This window comes from Pteronotus mesoamericanus, unplaced genomic scaffold, assembly GCF_021234165.1.
Source record: "Pteronotus mesoamericanus isolate MK-2021 breed Mesoamerican mustached bat unplaced genomic scaffold, CSHL_Meso_final scaffold_36, whole genome shotgun sequence".
Lineage (NCBI taxonomy): Eukaryota > Metazoa > Chordata > Mammalia > Chiroptera > Mormoopidae > Pteronotus > Pteronotus mesoamericanus.
Window position 1 is genome coordinate 6,818,756 of NW_026555313.1, and position 24,648 is coordinate 6,843,403.

The 24,648-nt window shown below is 35.4% G+C and overlaps 1 protein-coding gene and 1 pseudogene across 1 annotated transcript in view; both read left to right on the forward strand.

The window, feature by feature from the left end:
- Window positions 1-14,912, forward strand: part of CEP126 (centrosomal protein 126) — an 88,330-nt gene extending 73,418 nt beyond the window's left edge. Inside the window, exons 8-11 of the mRNA XM_054592607.1 lie at window positions 2,304-2,379; window positions 4,160-4,369; window positions 10,250-10,314; window positions 14,850-14,912. Coding sequence (XP_054448582.1) covers window positions 2,304-2,379; window positions 4,160-4,369; window positions 10,250-10,314; window positions 14,850-14,912 — 414 coding nt within the window. The remainder of the gene's footprint in view (window positions 1-2,303; window positions 2,380-4,159; window positions 4,370-10,249; window positions 10,315-14,849) is intronic.
- An 8,854-nt stretch (window positions 14,913-23,766) lies between these two features.
- LOC129085892 (Golgi-associated plant pathogenesis-related protein 1-like) lies at window positions 23,767-24,222 on the forward strand (annotated as a pseudogene).
- The last annotated feature ends 426 nt before the right edge of the window (window positions 24,223-24,648 follow it).

Here is a 24,648-nt window from a genome sequence, read left to right on the forward strand (position 1 = left end):
ATGTTCTTAAAGGACTGTGCTCTTGCTGTAAACTGTGCACCACAACACAAATATAAGTGTATCCAAAGCTACTGTGAAGCAGCCTCGGAATCCATGCTAGGAGCTTGCTGTACTAAATTAAATTATTTGCTCTACAGCCAACTCTGGGGAGAAAACTGAGGTTATTCATAATAAAGTTATTTAAAAATACATTAAGAAAGAAAAAAGAAAAATAAATCCATGGTTAGAGGAAGGAAGTATGCTAATCATACAGACTAACATAACTCCCTATGTTTAAATATTCTATTTGGATCTGAGCTTCCTGGAAGGCATGGTAAAAAGGAAAATAAGGTCGTATATAGGTCTCAGTGGATACTGATAATGATTTTGTTTGAGGTACACTATTTAAAAGACATTTCCCACTGAGGACCTTAAAGTTCATAATGGACACATCCATATTAACAGTCAATAACAAATGAATCAGGAGTTTCATATGGCTGTTTGAAGTAGAGATCTTTAATAAAAGTCAAAAGCATAATACTATTAATTTTAAAATTAGTGGAGGTACTTCTGTGACAGCCAAGTAAATGTGACCTAAATATGACATTTTCTCAGAGTCTAATTTGATCCAAGGATTGAATTTAAAATAATAAAAAATTCTAGATAGGTGAGTGAATAGCATTTCACTTGGAGTTTCTACTGTAAATATCACTTCTGATATTTCTAATTGAACTGACATAGTGCCTTATGAAGAATTTATATTCCAAGTTGTAGGTTAAGGATTCTATTATTTGTATGTTATAGAAACTATTGATTTTTATATGAACAAGATTGTTAGTATGAAGAGCAATCAACCACAATATATCTTATCAGCAAAACATGTTATTTATGTAAATTAAGTTCTATTACCAGTATATTCTTAAGCTTTAATACCAAACATAGTACTTATTATAAACATAAGTCCTTTTTTTAACTTCCATGTTGTTCACATCAAACATCTCAAAATCTATAAATTGAACAAAATTTTTTCTTTATTTTTATTAATATATTTTAAATTTAAAATATGTAGTTGTTATAACAAAAAAATAAACACACTAAATTTTAAATGGCTATTATTAGTGCCCTCTCTAAATTCATCTTTATTTTTCTGGGTCTTATTCTGTTCTTCTTTGTCTTCCTCCTTTACATTCTATATTATGGTCTTTAGAATTCCATTTTTGTCCTTCTTTCCAGAAGCCATACTTCTGCTTTCACATACACATCTTCTACTCACATACCCACTTCACACATGCTCCAAAGTTAGCTTTAAAATATAAGTTAGTGTGTTCTTGTATCAAAATCAAGTTTGAAGTTTGTTTTTTTTTTAATTTTATTGTTTTGCTTTGATTTGGGGTTGAGGGGGTGGTTTCTGGTTTTTACTCGAACTGTGGGGTTCAGTTACTATAGCACTGGCCTGTCACCTTGTATTAGGAAATGTATTTTATCACCCCAGAATTCTCCCAGCCCACTACTTCTATGTGGAATCTAAGAGATCAATGAAAGACGGTAAAAGCACAATTACCACTTTGTGCCAGGGTCTCAAGCCTATAGTAGAGATGAGGCATGAGACAAGGCTATGAGTGCTACTGAAGGAGGGCTATTGCAGAAACCCGCATCAGTACTCTTCAGATCAGACTGAACAAAGGCGAGGTAGTCATAGCCTGGCAGTTTTATCGGTGAAAAAGTCGGTTCTTAAACTGGAGCAGAATGGGGATAAGGAAGCAAAGTAGAACATAGCCAAGGAAGGAGAGTTTGTATCCCTCAGGGAGTGCCAAATGGGTATACTAATTGCCAGTGCTCTGAGATTGCCCATTTCCCTGTTCTATGCAACTTTGAGGCAGCTATTTTTTATTTAAGTTTTGTCATCTAAGATACTTGACCTATCCTTGGCAATAGCCATAATCTGAGGCTTTAAGCTAGTACGTGTGATTCACCCTTACTGTGATAAATCAACTAGATTATAAACCTTAAGGTAATTTTTTTTAACTTTTCTTTGATTAACACTTTTGATTACTGCCCAGCTTCCCAAATATCCAAGACAACAATGCAACCTGAAAAGTTTTCAAAGTTGACATAAAGCATTTTTTTAATATTCAGATATCACGGAAAGGCCTTATCTCAGTAATTCTTGATGTCTACTTCAAAAAGAAAAAAGAAAATATACAAGTTACATGAACAGTGCTAGCTGAAAATATATATAGCAAATAATACTTTTTAAAAAGTCAGTGTATAAAACATGAATTTTAAATACAGAATTATGTTGATTTAATATTTTATTTTTATAGAATTTTGGACAAAGTGTCCAGCTAAGTTCAAGTCAGCCAAAACAAACTACAAGGGGTACTTCTAATACTGAAGAAGGTATGTTTTAGTTTAAACGTTTTCCTCTGATCTTTGTTCCCGGTGATTTTTTTTCTTATATCTATTTTTCTCAAATACTTACATACTATGTGAGTGTTAAACTACATTGGGACTTAATTCTACTTACCCTGCACATTTAAATTGTTGCATTTTTCTTTATTCTAAGTAATAATTTACGAAATATCTTACTTCATCAAGCCTTTTCCTGACTTTCAATTATTTCCATAAAGTAGATTCCCAGAATTAAAATTACAGTAATTGGCATATAATTGGTACCTAACAAATATGTATTGAATGAAAATCTGTGTATTAAGTAAAGCCTGGATCAAAGCATATCATTTTTATAGTTTTTCATACATATTTCTGAAGTATTTTCTTGACTGCATTATTATTCAAAATTTTTCTGGGGTGTGTGCTAACTTCAGGTAAATCACTTCTATTATTTGCTTATATCACAGGAAAAGAAATGGTGTTCTATTAATTTTGATTTATACATCGCTTATTAATGTGCTTAATTGTTTTTGTATGGATATTTATTTTTGGTGAGTTATTTCTTCATATTCTTTTTCCCAGTTGATATTGGAGTTTCTGTATTTTCTTACTTATTTCTATAAATTTCTTTTTTATCCCCACCCAAAGACATGCTTATTGAGTTTGAGAGATGGAGGAAGGGAGGGAAAGAAACATATGTGAGAAACATCAGCTGGTTGCCTCTCCTATGCACCCTGTCTGGGGACCAAACCTGCAAACTAGACATGTGCCCTGACCGGGATTCAAACCCACAACTTTTTTATTTACAGGACAGTGCTCCAAGCAACTGAGCCACTCCAGCCAGGGCTATAATATTTTTAAATACCAAGAATTCTAATTTTTATATTAGCTGAAATTATTTCTACTATTTTATTATTTGCATTTCATTGCACTTTTATTTTTACATAAAGAATTCTTTTTTTGTATTTTTCAATCAATAAATGATTATTGAGAGCTAATTTCCTGCCTGCAACCAAACATTGGATATACATAATGAACAAAACATAACAACAGTCTTGTCCTTCAAAAATTTAAAGTCTATTAAAGAAGACTGGCTAGCCTTAAACATGTTGTTAGTCTTTTTTACTGATTTCTTCATTAGTTTTAAGCTCAAAAAAGTCTCAATATAGAAATTTAGAATTTTTTTCTTCTAGATTGCTTAATAGTTTGATTCATTAAATTTAATTCTTTAATTTCTTTAGTATTTGTTTAAATGGATGGTGTGGAGTTAAACTCCAAAATCTTTTATAAACAACAAACTAATTTATTGCATCATCTTTTTTTCTTTCATTTTTGATTGTTATATTCTTATAATTTGATCTGTTTCTAGGCTATCCTGTCAGCTGATCATCTAACTTTTCTAGTCTTTCTATAAGTTTGTTTTCTCTCACTCTTTTATTTATAAATCATCATAATTGCTATTACAATGGCAATCTATCTTCTTTTTGTACTACCAGTGAGTGACAAAAATAATAATAATTTAAACAATGTATTTTTTTCTTTACTTCAGACAACACTCTAGGAATTCTTATTACCTCAATGCCATCATTTGAATATCTTTTTTTTTAAATTAGTTTTGGAGAAATTCTAGGTATAGAGGATTCTGATAAACAAAATGCAAAGTTAGAGAAGATTCACTGGGTTTCTGTTAGTGAAATGCATATATACAGACATGTCAGTTAAGTATGTATAAGTGCTGATCCTGAAGACAAATAGGGATCAAAGAATCATTAATGTAAAGTTTCTTTAGTTTCAGACAGTACTGCTGAGTTTTTGACAGCTGAAAACCTAGTGAAATCTTCAGTGCCTGAGGATGAAATTCTAATTGTCATGAGTAGCAAGCAGCTGCAGAAACCAGATCTGGCTTTAAATAAGACCCAGCAATTCAACATTTGTGCACTATCAGCTGAAGAACAGAAGATTCTACAGTCCCTTGATCGTCTTAATGAAAGGTTATACTGTAAGTATGGAAGAAGTGTTATATTTTGTACTTAGACTATTTTAATTTAAAATTTAATTTAACTAAAAAATTGAAAATAAAAATTTAAAATGTATCTAGATTATCATCTCTGAATGTACATAACAAAATATATTTGAATGTGCTATTATACCATATTCATATTCTATTTACAAACAATATATTTAAAACGTAAAATAATGGAAAAGCTTAAAGTAAAAAAGATAGAAAATATGGAACAAGCAAGTTTTAACCAAAGGAAACTGGTTGAGATGTATTATCATCAGGCAAAAATAACTATAAAACAGCATTACTGTATATACACAAAAAGTAACTTTGTGATAGTCAAAGTTTTAATTCTAGAGAAATATATAAAATATTTTCACTTTGTATGCATATAAGAACATAGCTTGAAAATACATAAAATGTTGTTTCGCCATGGTGAGAGACTTTTTTTACATTGTTAGTGATAGACTAGGTCAGAAAAATCAAATAGATAATATAATAAACATGATTAACAAACTTGATCGAAGGGACATGTTTTGGGGTTTTTTATATCATTTACAAATCCGCTTCAAAATATCTGAAATTTTGGGTTTGGAATGAGGTTTATGCTCAATTCGGCATTTTGCTTTAAATTTGAAGCCATTTTTTTCTTATGTCAACAATGTCACCTGCAGTATCAACTCATTTTCTGAAAATCTTCTGTAAATTCAACTCTGGATTCAAAATTTTTCATCACTTTTTAAAAATTATTATTGTTTTTCCTACATGTCCCTTTCAATGCTCAACTAAGGCCATACTCTGCTGAGCATTTGGCAAATCAGTCAAAGGAACATATTCTTTGCCAGCCCACACAGAACATTTATAAAAATGGACTTTATATTATACCATAAAACAAGCTTTGATATATTTCAAAGGTTTGAAGTTATACCCGTCGTCTGACAACAATGCAATTTAACTAAACATGAATAGCAAAATGAGAACCACATTTCTAAATAAATCATGGTTCTGAAAAAATACTATAATGGAAATTTCAAAATATTTAGACATGAACAGTAATAACAGTATTTTATATATGAATGTATTTATCCTGGTCTCTTAACCTTGACACTACTGGCATTTGAGACAAGATAATCCTTTCTTGTAGGGGGCTGTCCTGTGCATTGTGAGGTGTAGCAGCACCTCTGACCTCTGTATCCACTGAATGCTCTGGTACCTCCCAGTCATAACAAGGGTCTCCTGACATTGCCAAATGTTCCTGGAGTAGCAAAAAATCAAGTATGATTAGAACCACTGGAAAAAAATTCCAACACATATATATACGCATATATTTCTGTATAATGCATATACAGAAATACATGTGTATGTATGTATTGTATGTGGATTTCACTTCTACTTAAAATGTAAAAAACTGTCATGTGTCAGTCCCACCCTAAGACTAAGAAAAAGTAAATAAACAACAAAAGCATAGCTTTTCTTGAATGAATTAGAGAGCTGAAGTCACAGCCCAACCAAGTAACCTGACACCCAAGGAAAGACTGGAATTTCCAGAGACAGGCTGTGATTACTGGCTCACCTGTGGCAGAGTATGAGAGAAAGAAATGCCAGGTTTCATAAAAGCCAATATTAGGAATTCTGCTTAGATTTTTTTAGACAAATTACAAAAGGACAAGGGTGACCTATTGTGAGAATAAAAAATCCCTAGGAATCAAAGGCAAAGAAGAGTTCACAACCACTCAGTGTGTTTTCCATGAATCTACGTTCATGAGAAGATTAAGGGGCAGAGCAGGAAATTAGAGAAATCCTTCCCTCCGTGGGGCAGCCTGGAGGAGGGGAGCAGCTATTGCTTTAGGAAAGGCAGGAAGCCCCATGCAGAACCTCCTTTCCTACAGAATAAAGGCCAAAAGGTCTTAGAACAAAGGCAGCAAACATTGCCATCTTCCCCCAGGGCACAAGTAAAGACAGAGTAGCGGGGAAGGTAAAAGGAAAAAAAAAAAAGCCTTTTCCTGTGGTAGAGTAGCAAAAGACAGGCGTGGGTCCAGATCGTTAGAGGCATCCTGCTGCTTAGAGGAGGGGCACAAAATGTTCTTGCACAATACCAGTGAAAGCTCAAGGAAAGTTGACTGCCAAGAGAAGGAGCAGGATGACTAGGCAGGTACAGAGAATATTCCTAAAACCAAGTCTGGACCAGGACAACAGAAAACCCCTCCTACTCTCCCACCACAAGGCCAGCAAGTGGTAACAAACAAGTGAAAAAAATCTTCTGGAAGAGAAATAATAACACAGAGAGCCTCCTTTTATTGTGCGGACACACGGAAAGGCCAAAGCTAAGAGTAGAGACCATTGAAGAAGATAAAAAATAACCTCTATGAACCCTGCAGAAACAAACAAAAAACAAAAACAAAAAACAAACCAACACCAAAGGAATTTGAAACCAGTAGTGTACTGAAGGTAACCATAGCAACAGCAAAACCCAAACCCAGCTCAATTCCTAAAGTGACTAACTACTGCACAAAAAGGAGTTGCCTAGCAGAAGAGGCATTCCCATTTCCAGGCTTAAATGCTATTTACCTCAGTACCTACTATTCCATACATGAAGTCGAGCATTCAGACAAAATTATCTCACACACACACACACACACACACACACACACACACACACACACACACACACAAAAGAGCAAAGGCAAAACACAATGTCAAGCGTCAGGGGAATATACAGACACAGAGATGACCCAGATGTGAGAACTGAGGTAATTTTTAATTATAACTAATAACAGATTATAGTGGAAAAGTGGACAATATAGGACAGATAGACAACATGCATGAACAGATGGAGAATTTCAGCAGAGATAAAAACTAGAAGAATCAAATAGGAAAGTGAGAAGTAAAAACTGTAACAGAAGTAAAAAAATGTTTTCTATGGGCTAATCAGTAGACTCAAAACAGCTAAGGAAAGAAGGATATGAGGAAAAATAATAGAAATTTTCCAAACTGAAACACCAAGAGAAAACAAAAAAGTAGGGGGGAAAATGAGAACAGTTAATCTGAGAGGTGTGGAACAATATAAACTAGTCTAACATGTAATTGGAATCCCAGTGTGAGAAATTGCAGCTTTCTTTTGCTGAAGAAGGAGCTACTGATTTCACAAGAAGTTGTGTTGCCGAACAAATGGACCCACGGGGCGGGGGGTGGATACCCAGGTGCTATTACCGGAACAACGACACCCCTCTTCCCTGGGGTCCCTCGGTTGTAGGTCCTTTGCCTGCTGCCCTTGGAATTATGGCTCTGAATGGCAGAGTTTGGTGAAAAGGAAAGGAACTATTTATTCAAAAGTTATACAGGTTTGATTAATGGCTAAAGGTTGCTCTTAAACCTCAAAATCTCTTTAAAACAATCACCAGCATACACACGGTCCTGCCTTCCCCGCTTTGCCCAGTTAGGCCAGTCAGGGGTACCGTCCTTAAGAAGAAAGAGAACAGAAGTCCGGGGCTCAGCTACACAGGCCTCTCAAGGTTCTCAGCACCATCCGTTGTGTCGCTGCCATCTCCAGCTCTTAATCCATAACCATGTGGCACCTTCTCCTGGCCCAGTAGCAAGAGTCCTTTCTCCCCTCTTTCTTCCCGCGTGGCCTTCACACTGTTCTCCAGAGTCTGTGTCTCTTTGTCTCTCCTGCAGGCCCCTGTCTCTCCTCTTTTCCTGCAGTTACATTCATTATTAAGTCTTTTAAACCTTCCTGATTAGTTTTGGTGATAGGCAAAATTACCCTTTTTGCATATGAGGAATGAAGCTATCCTGTTATTGACATGCAAAATGCTCTCAATGGCCCTGCTCAAGGCTCCCATCCCCCAAGATGGCCCGCCCTGGGGTGGGGAAAATATTTTTCTTGGACACTCCAATCTCTAAACCCCGTCACAAATACCCTTTGGGGGGCCCTGGCTGTGCCCCGTTACAGTTGGATTTAAGCAGAGCCCCTCTCATATAGGGGGAAAACCTGTTCTTGGATGCCAGCTATGAAGACCTTATGGGGTAATTTTGAGACAAGCTGTTTGTCACTCAATATTGAAATAATTGGATACTAAATAGAAAGAAATTAAATTGAACTACTAAATACCACACATAAAAATAAGTCCCAAGGTGATTAAGGATTAAATGTGAAAAATATATATATAAAGCTTTTAGGGGATAATATAAGTAAGTATTTTCTAGCCTCAGGGTAAGGAAGGATTTTTTAAGCAGAACAAAAGGAACATAATCCATAGAGGAGAAAATTGATAAATTTGACTATATTAAAATTACAAACTTCTGTTTATATAAAAAAATCATTAAAAGAATAAAGACAGGCCACAAATATGAGAAACTATAACACACTGAATAAAGGACTCATTAACAATATGTAAAGAACTCCTATAAATCAATAAGGAAAAAAGAACTCATAAAAAGAGGGCAAAAAAAGACTTGAACAGGAATTTCACAACAAAGGAGATGCAAATTAGAACAATGAGATACGGTTATATCCTCATCAGAAAGACCTAAATTTAAAAGCCTGGCAATGCTAAGTGTTGGTAAAAACGTACAGCAATTGGAGCTCACGTATAATGCTGTCAGAACATAAACTGGAACAACCTACTTAGGAAATGTTTGCCACTACCTAATAAATTGAACATGAACATACCCTACAACCAGCAATTTCACTTCTAGATCCATATCCTAGATAAAACCCTGCACATGTACATCAGGAGATTTGTATAAATATATAAAGGTTTTCATTGTTTAAAAGCCAAACTTTGAAACCTTTAAATGTACTGGAATGCTATTCAGCAAGGAAAATGAACACACTACATCTACACACATCATCATGGATGAATCTAAAAATATATAATTTTGAGCAAAGTAAGGAAAATCACAGGAGAATAAATACAGTACAATTTATGTGAAGTTCAGAAAGAGAGAAAATGAAACAATATACTTTGGGGAATGTAAATATATGTGTTGAAACTATAAAGAAACAAAGTCAGTATAGCGGGTTACCTCTGTGAGCAAGGGAAAAAGTACAGTCCACAGGGCAGTGTGGAGGTAGGGCGCCCAAGGAGCTTCTGAAGAAGGGATAACATTCAAATGTATTGACCGAGGTAGTTACACAGACATTAGCTTTATTATTCTTAATTAAACTATGCATAAATGTTTTATATACTCTTGTGTTAACTCTAAAATTAGTTTTTTAAATAATATATTAATAAAAGGTTGCTACAACCACAAAAGCGAGATAGAACTAAAGCTGTAATTTTAAGGTGCAAAGTTATGCAGTTAAAAAGAAAAAACCCTCAAGTCAGTTTTCTGGAGGGGTTTTTTTTTTCCCCTATTATATAGTTGCACATATTTAAATGCTTCCTGTAAAAATATCTGCCTGAATTTTTCTTTTCTTTTACCAAGACTCTTGATATCATATGGACAAAAGCCTAAACATTGAAAAGGCAAGAGTTGACCAAATTACTCAACTTTTTTGTGCCTCAATAGCTAAATAAACCTCTCCTGGGTTGCTCTAAGATTGATATTCACATCTTTGTTTAAAAAAACAAAAAACAAAAAGAAAAAAAGGAAAGAAAACCTAAGCATTTGAATAAAGATTGTTAAAGAATAGTCAAGTATTAGATATTCCTTTTATATCAACATTAAGTTTTATGTATTGTTTTTAATCAAATTACTTCTATTCCCTAACCTAATATAAGTGTGAAGACTACTTCTGGGAACAATAGAAAAAAAGTCTTTTATTCAATTTTGAATGTTTTGACACATCAGAATTTCATATTTGATTTAGTCATTCTTCTCTTTCAATATGCATAACTAAATTATTTTTGTATCATGGTGTAATTATTTTAGATGTGCAAGAAACCATTTGCAAAAATCCATCCATCAAAAATAACTTACAAATGATACCATTTCTGGTAAGTATTTTAAGAAGCTTTTTTTCTTTTTTAGGAAACTTCTTGATTTTCTGTATAAGAATCTTATATTGATATTAATTTTTGAGATTGGTTTTTAGGGGGCTTTTCTCCCCAATCAACTTTTAATTATGAGGTATTCTGTTAGAATCAAATAGCCTCTCATTTAAAAAAATTACAATGTAAATATTTTTATATTCAGAATATTTCATTAGTCATGGGAACAGAAACAGGTATCAGTGCACTACTCTTCAAATAATTTTAAGTATGTAGCCTAATTGGAAGATTGATAAGAAACTTACGTTGGCAATGATACCATCCTTGAGCATATCCCTTCCATGTCTTCAGAGTTCAAAACTAGACATTACTATTTTGAATTTTGGTTTTTTTGCCTTGACAATAAATTCTGGTAAAGATACACATATAAATGAAAAACAGTGATTGAGAAATTTTCAGTCTGAAAGGGAGAAAGATACACAAGGATTGTATATCCAAATAACTGAGAGAAGGTAAGCTAACACTGTGGTGCACAGTCTGAGGAAATCACAGAAGTCATGTCTGCTGGAGGTGATCAAGAGACATTCTGGTTTATAGAAAGGGCACACCCCTTTTTATATTATGTTTTGTTAGAGAATTCATTGCATGTTTGCTCAATTGTTTTTTCATTATGTGCCTTCAATTCTGAAGTCCTGACAGGAAAAAGTAAGATTATGCAACTATACTTCATTTCTTATTATTTGCTTTTACATGAAGTTATATATATCTTATCCCTGCTTCAGATTTTTGCTATGCTCTGAGTTGATAGTGAATAACAGTGAGTAAGAAAAAGACTGTCCCTGCCCTCTTGAAGCTTATTATGGCTATGTTTCTTTAAAAATGGGCTTTTTGGTGTGGCATTTTTGATGCTGTGATTTATAGACACAACTCCTTTGGCAATGGTCACTTAGACTCCTGATATATTTTTTCATGGTTACTTTTTACATGCTAGTTTGGTTTTTGGCTCAAATTTCATCATCAATTCAGCAATTTAAGTAATTTTTCAGTGATAATTTTTGTGTCTGAATTTTAACAGTGACCATTTTCTGTTACGACATTTATGATTCTTTACTTTCGTGAGCTAAGACCTCCAGTGACTGAGATCATTCTATACACTTGAGCTCAATTTGAAAACAGTGTACTAACTGCAGAAAACTAACTGATCATGAATTGTAAGTTCTACTCAATAGGAAGAGAATCAGCATACTCCTCTACTGTACACATTGGTGCACTGTGTGACTATATTGCTAAAGTATCTGATGAATAACTGAAAAGGTAATGGTATGGATTAGGGACCAGTGGTAGACTTGAAATCATATTTATCTTACATCTTTTTCATTCTTTATGATATGTAGTAACCATTAGCTTTATTCAGTCTCTTTATCTCCAGACGTATTAGTCTTCCTTATTTTGACATCACTAATGTAAGTCAGAACTCTTCCATTTATTTTTCATGGAAATGGTATAAAATCACAGAATTATCAGCTGCCTATTTAAACAGCTAACATCTCCCTTTCCCATGAAAACTCATTTGCCATATTCTGCATGAGGATTTGAACATTTTATTCTTGTTTTCCCTTCCTTCCTGCTATTTTTATTTTATGTTATACTCTTCGTTTGGATTCACCAATTGTTAACATTTTGTCACACTTGCTTTATCTGATAGATGGATGGATGGATGAATGGATGATGGGTGGATAGAAGAATAGAATAGAACAGAACAGAACAAGAAACATACATACACACAAATATATATTTTAATGAGCTGTTTGAAAGTAATTTGCAAATATAATGATATTTCCCCTCTGAATACATAATCATAAAACCATCATCCCACTCAAGAAATTTAATATTGATAGAGTATTATCTGATACATACTCCATATTCAAAGTTCCTTAGTTGTCTGAAAAATAATGTCTTCTGTGGCTATTTTATTTCTCTGATCAAGATCAAACCCAGGATTATACATAGCATTTGATTGTTGTGTCTCTTAGCCTAGAAAAGTCTCTTTGCTCTTTTTTATCTTTCATGCACAATGACACTTTTATAGAATCCGTACCAGTTGTCTTGTTGAATACACCATGATCTGGATTTGTCAGGTTGTTTTCTCATTATTAGATTCAGGTTAACATTTATGGTCAATTTATAGTTTCAAAGTTTATATTTTTATTGCCTTTATGTTTTCTTTTTATTGCCTGGAATTATTTCTACCTTTCTCTTGTCTTCAGGCCTTCTGTTTAGCTGTTTGTAATTTATTTTGAGTCCAGAAAACATATGTCCAAACTTTTGGAGTTCTGTTTAAAGCAAGAATACATAGGTACTTAAGTGCCCCCTCTGGGAATAAAGTACATGGGCTTTAAGTATAGTTTGGTCTTCTAAAAGCTCTCAAAATGTGTTCCAGGATCCCATTACATTTCAAATAAATAAAATTATTTCATATGAGAGTCCTCAAAAGTCAATACATAACCTTAATTCAAAATATTTTGTATGTATGATCTAAGAGACCACCAAAACTGTACTGTATTTACCAGGACAATTGTGGTATAGCCTAGTTCTTCAATAGGGATGTTTTTTAAAAAAGATTTTAAAAAAGATCTCTCCATAAAATGGCAGAAATATCTATTTGGGAGTATTCGTTGTTTTGGAGATGTTGCAGGTAAGTTTGTTATTAATGTTTTTATTTTCTTTTACTTTTAGCTCCAGTGTTTTTATATCCGTATGAACTTATAAAATTTTGTTTTGAAATTGTGATGTGTCATATATCTAGCTTTACAATTTACATATATTGTGTAATTAATTCAGGAACTAAATTTCTCTGCCCAACAACATAATACTGGATTCCTTCCATTGAAAAGTACTATGCCAAATGGTTTCATACATATTCTGTCATTTGATCTTCTAAACTAGGGACAACAAGTAATTTCCTCAAATCTTAAAACTGTTCACTGGCAGACCCAGGATTTACCCCTCTCCCCCTGCAAACTGTGTTCTACTTTTTGTAATTCTTACTTTATTTAATGACACCATCATCCACCAAGTTTCCCAGATAAAAATTTATGTCTCATGCAGACATAAATTTCCCATAGCCCTCATAGCTTCTCATTTTCCCATAGCCCTAGAAATAATTCCTTCTAATAGTACGTAACCAGATGCATCTCAAATCCATCTACTCTCCATTCCTACTGACAATGTCTTAGTTTAAGAATTCATCATGTCTCATCTGGACCATTTCAACAGCCTCCAGGCTTGCACTCTCCAATGCATCACTCATGCAATTATTACCAGAGTAATTCTTTTTAAAACACAAATATGAACACATTACTCTCCTGCTTAGAACCTAACCTCAGTGGTTAACCATTACTGAAAAGATAAAACTCTGGAGAGCTGCATTCAAGACCTTTCCACCCTCACCTCCATTTTCTCCTCACCTCTTCACTTACATCCTGCTGAGTACAGGCTCATCTCCTCAGCTCTCCTTGCGTGCTTCCAGGGCCCGCACTGCTCCCACTGCCTCACAGGAACTGCTCTCTTAAAAGCCTTCCCCTTACTTACTCTTTGAGAATTTACTTTAGTGTCATCCCCTCTAGAAAAGAGTATCCCCTTTAGAAAAGAGTATTTAGTGTCATCCCTTCTAGAAAAGAGTATTCTAGAAAAGGTAATAAAAAGAAAACATAAAGACAATAAAAATATAAACTTTGAAACTATAAATCGACCATAAATGTTAACCTGAATCTAATAATGAGAAAACAACCAGACAAATCCAGATCATGGTGTATTCAACAAGACAACTGGTAAAGAGATTTAGGATGTCTTCCTTTCGGCAGCCATAGCAACCTGAATTTTTTTTTTTTTTTTTTTTTGATAGAAGATCATATTTGTCTCTTCATTGAACAGATTGCCTAAATCTTACCATGTGTCAGGCACTCTGCTAGAGCTGGGACTAGGAAGAGGAAAACACTTTCCTGTCCTCAAGCAGCTTGCATTCTAGTAGAGATAATATACTAACAGTATAGTATAATAGGGTTACTATAGGACATCCTCAAGACAGCTGCCATGATTTTTTTAATGCCAAAACTATGAATCTTAAAAGTAGAATTCTCACTTGGAATATTTTACTTTTTTAAATAAAATAAAAATAATGGATTTTTAACAATTACCTTTCCAAGCAACTTCTTTAGGTCAACATGTGTTGTTAAACTACTCCTAGGGGGTTATAGGAGTTCCAAGTACATCCTATAAAATATAAAATTATTAAATTTCAATAATTTACGCATCAGATTATGATTTTAAAAAGCTCTTAAGCACATTTTAGCAATAGCAAAGAGTGAGAATTATGAATTATAATTAGTAGTTTACATGAAGTACTCATATTAAGATCGCTGTATATGTAACATTTGAGAATTTGAATTGAATTTAATCTTATTAAAATCTGTAATCTATAAGGAAATCCACCTTAAGTATATAATACTACATTAAAAGAATATTCCAAAATTATGTTACAGAATATCCAGACAAGGACCAGTCAATCTCCTGATGTTGGATCTGGAGTGCAGAGAAAATACTGATGACAGACTGTAACAGTAACTATTAAATGGAATCATTATTTTTTATAATCTCCTGTAAATATGTCAATATATTTTTGCAATTTGTTAACGATTAAAACACTATAACGATAAAATAAGGTAAATTATAACATGGGTAATGGAATAAATTAACTAGTTTACATTTATGCTACAAATTATACTTTATTATGTATTTTATTGATAAATACATTTTTAATGAATGGAAATAATTTGTTATTTTTAATGGGCATGGTATTGGAAATAAATTCATTGTATTTAAAAACAAAATGAAGGTTATTTCATTATTTAAATTATGTATTAGCTGCTGTTGAGAAGTTGAGAAGCTTTGTTTTCCTGAAATTCCTAATAGAGTCTATTGAATTTTTGTGCAGTGGTGTAAAAAGTTTATGATTAATAATATCGCTCACAAATAGTTTAAGACTTTGAAGGATCTCCATACTTTGGAGATGTTACCAAGAGGTCTTGCTCTCAATTCTGCATGTTCAGAAATTAAAGTTATCACTATATACAGGGGTGATTGGTCTCTAAAGAACTGACTACACCAGCAAAACTCACAAGGTAAACGGTAAATACAAAAAAAAACTGCAATCCCCACTGGATTACTTGAATTGCCTGGTCAGTATGTTCTTTTCCCTGTAGAAATGGCTACCGGGGAAACCAAGTTTATATTAGGAAGTTGTTTTTTAAAGTATAGAAACAAAGTTAAAAGTTGTGTAATTACAAAAAAAAATTATAGAATTAGACAGTCTTATACATCCTTTTATTTTCTCTCAACTGTTTCTACTTCAGGCTCTCACTGTTAACACAGGGACCAGCCCAGAGCAGGTCTGCCTCAGGCCAGCCTATAGTGTTGACTTCATGTAGGAAAGATTTCGCAAGTCCACATGATTTTGAGAGTACATTTGTTACAGTTGGGGACAGCAAAACAAAAGAAGGCCTTAGGATAGAAGAAGCAAAAGGACAGAGCCTAGGCGAAGCTGCTTTGGTTGTCTAGAAATGTTATAGGAAAGAAGTGAGCCAAGATGGGGCTGCAGGCAGCTCACTAGGAAATCACAGAAAAGGAAGGCCTTGGAAACAGGATCAGAGGTTAGCCTGGGATGAGCTGCCACTGTCCACTGCTCTCCTGGTTGCAAATCTTGTGGGGACTCATAGGATTTATGAGGAAGTAAATAGTTCGTGCCCAAGACAGGGCATGGGCATGCTCTAGAGGAAGCCCCACACCCCATCTTTGTCCTGAGAGCTTTTCTTTTCCGCAAGTAAGAATCTTAGGGCGAGTTTTCAGCAGAATATTCATTAGCATTCCAGGTGCATTTTTAATATGTTGATGCATCAAAATGAGCATATAAGGAGCTAGGGATTATTTTTTGGTCTGCTTTACTGTTTTACCTTGGGCCTATTTGGCTGTAACAGGATTTTCATTATTTGTACCCAGGGCTTCATCTGTCCTTGGGTTTAGCTGGCATAAATGATGTTAACTGGGTCTCTGTTCTCTATTTCCCTGACCAGAGTGACTTAAGCTATATATTATCTGGCTAGGGAGGAGACATATAAACCATTTTCTCTCAAATGTCCTTGGTTAAGGAAAAGAAGGTCTTGCAATTCACTAGCTAGCTATAAGTTGTTTAAATTGTTTGGCCTTGTTTAATTTTCATGTCTGTTTCCCTATTCTGCTTGCCTAGGACTTGTCCTAGATTCTTACATTCCTGTCACATTATTATGTTGCATATGGACTTTTTCAAGCTTAATTTCTTAACTTTGGCACCAATAAGACTGCTAGAATGGCATTTCTAAAGTGTGAGCAAAATGACCAGAGTGAAAATCTGTCTTATCAAGTTCATCTTAAAAGTTTTCAGAGCTTTCCCGTCAGCTGCTAGAAAAAATTTGTACTCCTTAGCATGGCACATAAGGCTTTTCATATTCTGAGTCCACACCACTTACCCAGCATCATCTTCACCACCTTTCCCACCACAACACTTAAACCAACACCAACTCTTTATAGTTCCCCAAATAACACCTGCTGTTTCCTGCCTCTCTGCCTAGACATACACTATATACCTTTAGCTTGGAATGCCTTCACTCTCACTCTACTACACCTTCCTAATAAACTTCTAGTTATTATTTTAAATTGTGCTCGTGTTGAACTTTCTCCAGTTTTTCCTGATAATCCGCTCTACTACTTCCTCTATATAAATTACATTCTTTGTACTCTGCATCGTAATTTTTTTTTGTGTGTATATATATCTGTTCTTCTAGATTAAAAGCTCCTGGAAGGTAGAGATTGTCATTCATTTCTGTAACCTATGGAATTAAAATATGGTACATAGTGGCAGATCAAAATAACGAAAAAAGGAAAAATTCATTTGTTCAATTATCAAGCCCCTATTATGTGCTAGATACTGCTCTATGTGCTAGGGATTCAATAAAAGATAAAACTAAGTATCTGTCATCTTGGAGCTTAAATTTTAGTGGCAAAGAAAGATTTTTAAACATAAAAATATATCATAAAGTATATACCATCAGATAATTATAAAGTATACTGAATGGAAACCAGAGCATAGTAAGGGGACAGTGAATGATGGCAATACTATCAGTAGAGACATAAAATGTCAAAAAAGGTCTCTGAAAGGATAACATTTTAGCAAATACCTGAGTGGAGTAAGAGAGCTAACTTTGGTGGCAGTGGGAGAATAGCATTCTACACAGAAGGACCCACAGCAAAAGACCTTATACAGAAACATGCTTAATATGTTTAAGGAATAGACAAGCTAGTGTGGCTAGTGAACAACAAGCAAGGCAAAATTAGTGGGAATGAGGTTAAAGAGGTAGCCACAAGGATGGAGTAGGTCTTGTAAACCATAGGAGGGACTTTGGAGTAAAGTGAATGAATCCCTTGCAGGGTTTAGAATAAGGGAGGGATGTGATTCTCTTAAAGGATCACTATAGTGTCTGGAGAACACACTTAGGGGAGGGAAAGTGGGGCAAGTATTTAAAAAGCAGAACCAATTAAAGAGTTTTTGCAATAACCTAAATGAGAGAAGTTTATGGCTTGGATCCGGTTAGTAACCGTGGAGGTAATAAGTGGTCAGATGAAGTAAATATTCCAAAATGCTTATGATGGATTGGATGTGAAGTATAGAAGAAAAAGAGGAATCAAGGATAATTCCAGTGGTTTTTCAGCTTGAATAGCTATGTGAATGATGGAACCATTTACTGAGATGGAGAATACAAGGGGAGAAGTAGGTTTTGATTGAAAACCAATTTTTAGATGTAATATGCCTATTAGCTATGCAAGTGGTGATATTGAATAGACTATTAAATATGCAAGGCTGGAATTCAAGGGTGAGGTCCTGGCTGAACATATAATTTTGGAATTATCAATGTGTAGGTGGTATTTACAGTCATGAATTGGGATAAAATTACCTGGAGAGTGTTGATAGAGAAGAGATCTGAGGAGCCAAGCAAAGAAGAAGGGAAAAATTAACTGGATCGAAGTTGATAATAAGTTTGACATAGATTAAGACCAAGAAACTCCCATTGGATTTGGCTACCTGCAGTTCACTAATGATTCCAGTGGCCAACTGGGACAAAACCTAATTGGAATGGGTTCAAGAGAGAGTAGAAAAAAAAGATAATAGCATATGATGAGCAATTTTATGGTAATAAATTGAAAAGTTAGACAAAATAGAATTGCTAAGCAGAATAATGGTCCCCCCAGATGTCTATGTTTCTCCTTGGAACTTGTGAATATATTGCATAACTTTACGTGGCAAAAGGAACTTTGCAGACATGACTAAGATATGGATCTTGAGGTGGGGATATTATCCCAGATTATCAGGGTTTGCCCAATGTAGTTATAAGAATCCTCATAAGTTAAATGGAAGGCAGGAGAGCCCGTGTCACAGTCAGAGCAAGATTTGATTATTGCTAAATTGCTGTGGATAGAGGAATAAGTGGGGAAAGGCGAAGAAACACATTGTCCTCTAGAGTCTAAAGAAGTAACTATGCCCTGAATTTAGTCCACTGAAACCCAGCTTACATTTATGACCCTCTTAACTCTGAGGTAATAGATTTGTATTGTTTTAAGCCCCTAAATTGGTGGTAATTTGTTATAGCAACAATAAGAAACTAGTTTTCCATACATGAGTTCTGGGGATTAGAATGTGAACATCTTTGGTGGGATCATTATTTTGTCTACCACAAACCCCAAAAGATACATATCCATCCCATATGCAAAATATATTCACCTCGTCCCAAGGTCGCCAAAGGCCTCATTAGATTACAGCATTAATTCAAATTAAAAAGTTTCATCTAAAATCTCAGCAGATGAAAAAAAAAAGTCCCAAATCTCACCATCTAAATTAGGTATGGGTGAGATGTAATTCCTCTCCATCTGTTTACCTGCAAAACTCAAAACCCGAGTTATCTGCTCTCAAAATGCAATGGTAAGACAGGCATGCTATATCAGTAGTGGGCATTTTCATTCAAGGGGAGAAGAAGGGAAAAAGGTCACTAGTCATAAGAAATTTCAAAATCCAGCTGGACAAACTCCATTAGATTCCAAAGTCAGAATACAATCCTCTGTTGTTAAATCCCTACCCCCTTGCTCTCCGCTCCACACTCTGGGCTATCCTGTCTCTCTCACGAAAGGTAGCACATGTTTGCTGCTGAGTAGTCCCATCAGCCTGTTTCATGCCTGTAGAATTTAGGATATCAGACAGCCTTCTTCCATTTCATATTCTCTCTGTCCCTTCTGGTCCAAGTTGACACTGTTTTTGCTGATATAAAATTCTCAAAAACCCTGTGGGTCTCCTGGGTATGTTATAGGAATTCACTTCATTTGAGAGTCTCACCAGTATTTTTGGTTTCTGCTGAGACAATGGAGGGAACTACAAGTAATACACTTAATCTCTTTACGGACGGTTTTTGTGACTGAATCTTCTTTCATTTTCTTGTGACTTTAGGGAAAGATTGTACAGCTACATCCTTAGCTTTTTCTATTCTGACTGTAAATCTCTTAAATTTAGTATCTTTTAAAATCTGGTCAGGCTGAGAATTTCTCAAATCACCAAGTCATATTTCCTTTTTCTGTAACAGTTCTTCCTTAAATCTGTTCCTTTCCCCTGGCATTTTACTACAAGCAGCAAGAAATTAGGTTGTGCCTTTAACACTTAGAAATCTCAACAGAATGGTTTTCTATAGGCAAAGGGTCAGACAAGGGTGCATTCTTCATCTCCCTATTTATGTAATCTATACACAAAACGTTTTTTATTTTTTTATTGTTGTTCAAGTATGGTTGTCTCCATTCTCCCACTACCACTTTCCCCTGCCACACCCACCCCCACCTCCCACCCTCAATCCTTCCCCGCTTTGGCTTTATCCAAGGGTCCTTTATACCTGTTTGTACACAAAACATTTCATACAAAAATATGGACTATGTTCAGAGGAAGAAGGAGTGAAAACTGGTGGAAGAAATATCAGTGACACAATATATACAGATGACACCATTTTACTGGAAGAGAGTAACAATGATTTGAAACAACTTCTGATGAAAGTGAAAGAAGAAAATGTAAAAGTAGACTGCACTTGAACATCAAAAGTCAAAAATCATGACTACAGAAGAAAAACAGAACTTTACCATAAATAATGAAGACATTAAAATTGTAATTCAAATGAAGACTGGAGCAAAGAAATCAAGAGAAGGCTGAGACTCAGAAAGGCAACAAAGAGGATGTGTCATTAGAGACCAAAGCTAAGTTCATCCACACCCCCATATTTTCAATTACTATGTACATATGAGAAAGTAGAGACAGTGAAGAAGGCTGACAGAAAAACATTATTCATTTGAAATGTCATGTTGGAGGAGAGGTCTGCAGAAAACCTGGACCGCCAGACACAAATGGGTTCTAAGCAAATTAAGTCTGAAACATTGCTGCAAGCAAAAATTACAAAATTGAAGCTGTTCTACTTCGGGCACATCATGAGAAGGTGGGGTTCTCTGGAAATGACATTCATGCTGGGAATATAGAAGGTTTCAAGAAAAGAGAAATACCAAATATGAGATGACTGAAGTCATAAGCCTGAGTTTATAGCTGCTGAGCAGAGCTACTGAGGACAGGACATGGTGGACATCACTCTTTCGTAGGTTTACCAGGAGTCAGAGCCTATTCAACAGTATGTACCACACAAGTTCCACTTTTCCATTTAACTGCAAGACACAATTCCTCTAAGCTTTCTGCCAGTCTAATAACAAGGATGCCCTTTCCTCAAGTTTTCAATAACATATACATATTTCCATTCTGAGTCTTCACCAGCAGCTCCTTTAACACTCCACGTTTCTACCAACAATCTGTTCATGATGATTTAGGTATTTTCCAAAACAATATGTTTTCTCCACCATGCTCTTCACTTCCTTCTGAGTCCTTTCTGGCAGAGTCATGAACATCCATTATTCTTCTAACAGTCTGCTCACATCACTGTAGGCTTTTTCTATCTTGCCCCTAAACATTCTTCCAGCCTCAGCCCATTGCCACTTCCACATTTCTAGGTATTTATGATAACCATGCCCACATTTCCAGGTTAGAATTGGCCAAAAATGAAAGGTAGAAAGACCCAGAAGCCACTATTCTTAGAAGGTCAGTACGGTCAGTCACAATGATAGACACGGAGGTGCCTAACAGGTCCCAATTTGTCTTTTCTGTATTCTATAGCATCTTCCCAACTATGGACCCTGCTGACCAACAGCAGCCCCCAGCCCACCATCAGGTGCTAGGCTGCAGACCCACAGAGACAGCTTCTCCAAAGCAGAGTTTTCCTCACATGAGACAGTTTCCATAGATTTCTCCAAAGTCCCTCTTCATGTTTCTACTTTGGTAGCTGGACATGCTTGGATTATCAGATATTCCTGCATGCTACAACTTGCCTACTGGCACCAGTTCTTCAAACAGGCTGAATACTGACTGTTTCTCTGATCCTCACTGGCATTCCTCACTAGTGCAGGCTAGACTTTGCTCTCCCACCCCCTGTACAATGGTCCCCACATTCTCCCTTCCAGACCTTCATTTTCCCAGCTCCTTGCATATTTAGCAAAATGTCATTCCTATAATAAATACCTTAGCTCCATAATTCTTATAATGGCTGTGTTTTCCTGACTTACAGTCTGATGGAGGAGACACACAAATAAGTAGGCACTTGTAAATCAGTGTAAAAAGTGCTAACTTCACAGGCTATACAAACGCATGAGAGATGAATGACATTCTGAACTAAAAAAAAGCTTCAGAGTTTGCCAAGCGATTACTGCTTCATAAAATAAAAAGAAGAAAAGAATGTCCCAGGCCTGAATGAGACAAAAAGCCAGGCAAGAGAGAAAAAGCTGGAAAGGGAAGCAGGGGCTAAAGTACTTTATAGGTTTCCTTCTCAAGCACCCCAGCTGCATGAATTTGGATGTCATTTAAAACATGACATTCCAAAGGGAGTAAACAGGCCAAAGACATGTGCCATAACATTTTATGAAGAATCCCAAGCACCTCAAATAAAAACTCACCTTTATTTTTTTAAGATGATTTATATTTATATGCTATTATAGATGTACTCAGCAGCATCTTGCATTACAAATCATCTCCATAGTTAATAATCTCTACTCCTTTTATTAGTACACCAAAGAATGTCTCTAAACAAAGGATGGTTAAAATTAGTTAAAATCCGAAGTCAGGCTAGGCCAAAAAAAAGCTTAACTAGTAAACTGGTAGAGCAGGACAAGATTTGTATTTAATTAGTACTTGTATTTTATGACGGGGTCCTTTTATGAAACTATGGTATGATGGGAATCCCTGTGCAATACTGTCTGTAACTCCAGAAAGAGATGTTAGAATTTTAGTAGAATCAAAGTGGGTTGATTAAAGTGACAAAAGTAGAAAAACAAATGAAGAGTACAGATTTCTTGTGAAATGAAGTGGAAGAGAATAACATGCTATATATAAAAGTGAAGAGTAAGTGAGGATGTGATAAAATACATATATAACAGTTTAAAATAATATAAGAAAGAAAAATGCCTTATGCAATCAGTTTTAAGGTTTAGGGAAAAAAAGAATTCCCTTTCAAATTGAGAAGTTAAGTTTAGAAGAAGTCAAAGAAAGCATCAATTTCCTTAATAAACATAATTATAAAATTCATTATAAATGATAGTAATCTCTTGGGCAAAAGATATCAAAAAATCAAAAGAAAAGTTTGGATACATTTGTGAGAGGCAGAGCTTCGAAGAGCTGACAAGAGAAATTTAGACAGGTTTATCTTTAAAACTGGAATCAGAGGTTTATTGCTTGCAAGAGACCATGAAAACATGTTTGGATGTTTGAACTATCTAAGGATGTGTCCTGGAAATTTTTTGAGGTAAATGTTTTAATTAAAGTACAACATATATTAAAGGGTGAACAAATAATATGCATATATAGCTTGACAACATTTTATGAAGTTGACACACCTGTGTAACCAACATCCAGATTAAGATAGAGAAAATCACTAGCACCTCAGAAGTGTCACGCGTTACTCCCCGAAGATTACTGCTATTCTAACTCCCATCACCCAGGGATTTGAATGTCTGCTTTGGTCCTTTAGATAAATGAAATCCTACTAGGAAATAATAAAATAGGCATCAGAGATGATTACTATGACCTCATTTTAAATCCACGTTGACAATAAAATGCACCAAAACCATTCAATAAAAAAATACTTAGAGGAGAGGCTGCCTCCACCTGGCCTCCTCCTAGGCTACCCTCCAGCGTGTGGCTGACCAGGGAGCAGAGGCAGTGAGAGCCCAGGAGCTTAGCATACCAAGCCAGCCATGGGAAAGTCAGCTTCCAAACAGTTTGATAATGAGGTTCTGAAGGCCCACAACAAGTACCGGCAGCAGCATGGTGTTCTCCCCTCTGAAACTGCAAGATGCTCAACCAGGAGGCTCAGCAGTATTCACAGGTCCTGGCCAGCACGAGGATCCTCAAACACAGTCTGTAGTCCAGTTACAGCTAGTGCAGAGAGAGCCTGGCCTGGGAATCCTATTATCAGACAGGAATGGCTGATAGATGGTACAGTGAAATTAAGAACTACAACTCCCAGCAGCCTGGCTTCAATTCTGGGACTGGACACTTCAAGGCCATGGTATAGAAAAATACAAACAAGGTGGAAGTGGAGAAGGCATCTGCAAGCGATGGCTCCTCCTTCATGCTGGCTAGACACCCCAGCAGGGAATGTCGTCAACCAGAACTTCTTTTAAGAAAATGCCCTGCCTCCAAAGAAGTAACCTGCCAAATGCAATGGGCAGGTGGCAGACGTAAGAATGTGGATATGAAGTGCCTAGAACAACAAAAATGCAGCTGTGTGGCTCTCTTTGTGGGTGTATGTGTTTGTGTGTATGTTGCATGTGCACGTCTCTTGTGCACACTCTTGGATATACAGTTTTGCATGAACTCATTCTTATCAAAAAACTGAGCTGATGAAGCCTTTACTCTGATGGTTAGACCACAATTATTTGAACTTTGGGGAAAATTCAATTTTTAAACCTTTTTGTTATTTTTTTAAGCAAACTTCTTTTGTACCTTTACTACTTACTCATATAGCATCCATCCCTGGACTTTTTGTATTCCAAATGTTTGCGATGCTGAGAAGTAAAGTTCATTTCCTGTGATCTTCATGCTTTGTAACCTACTTGTGGTAGATATTTGATATT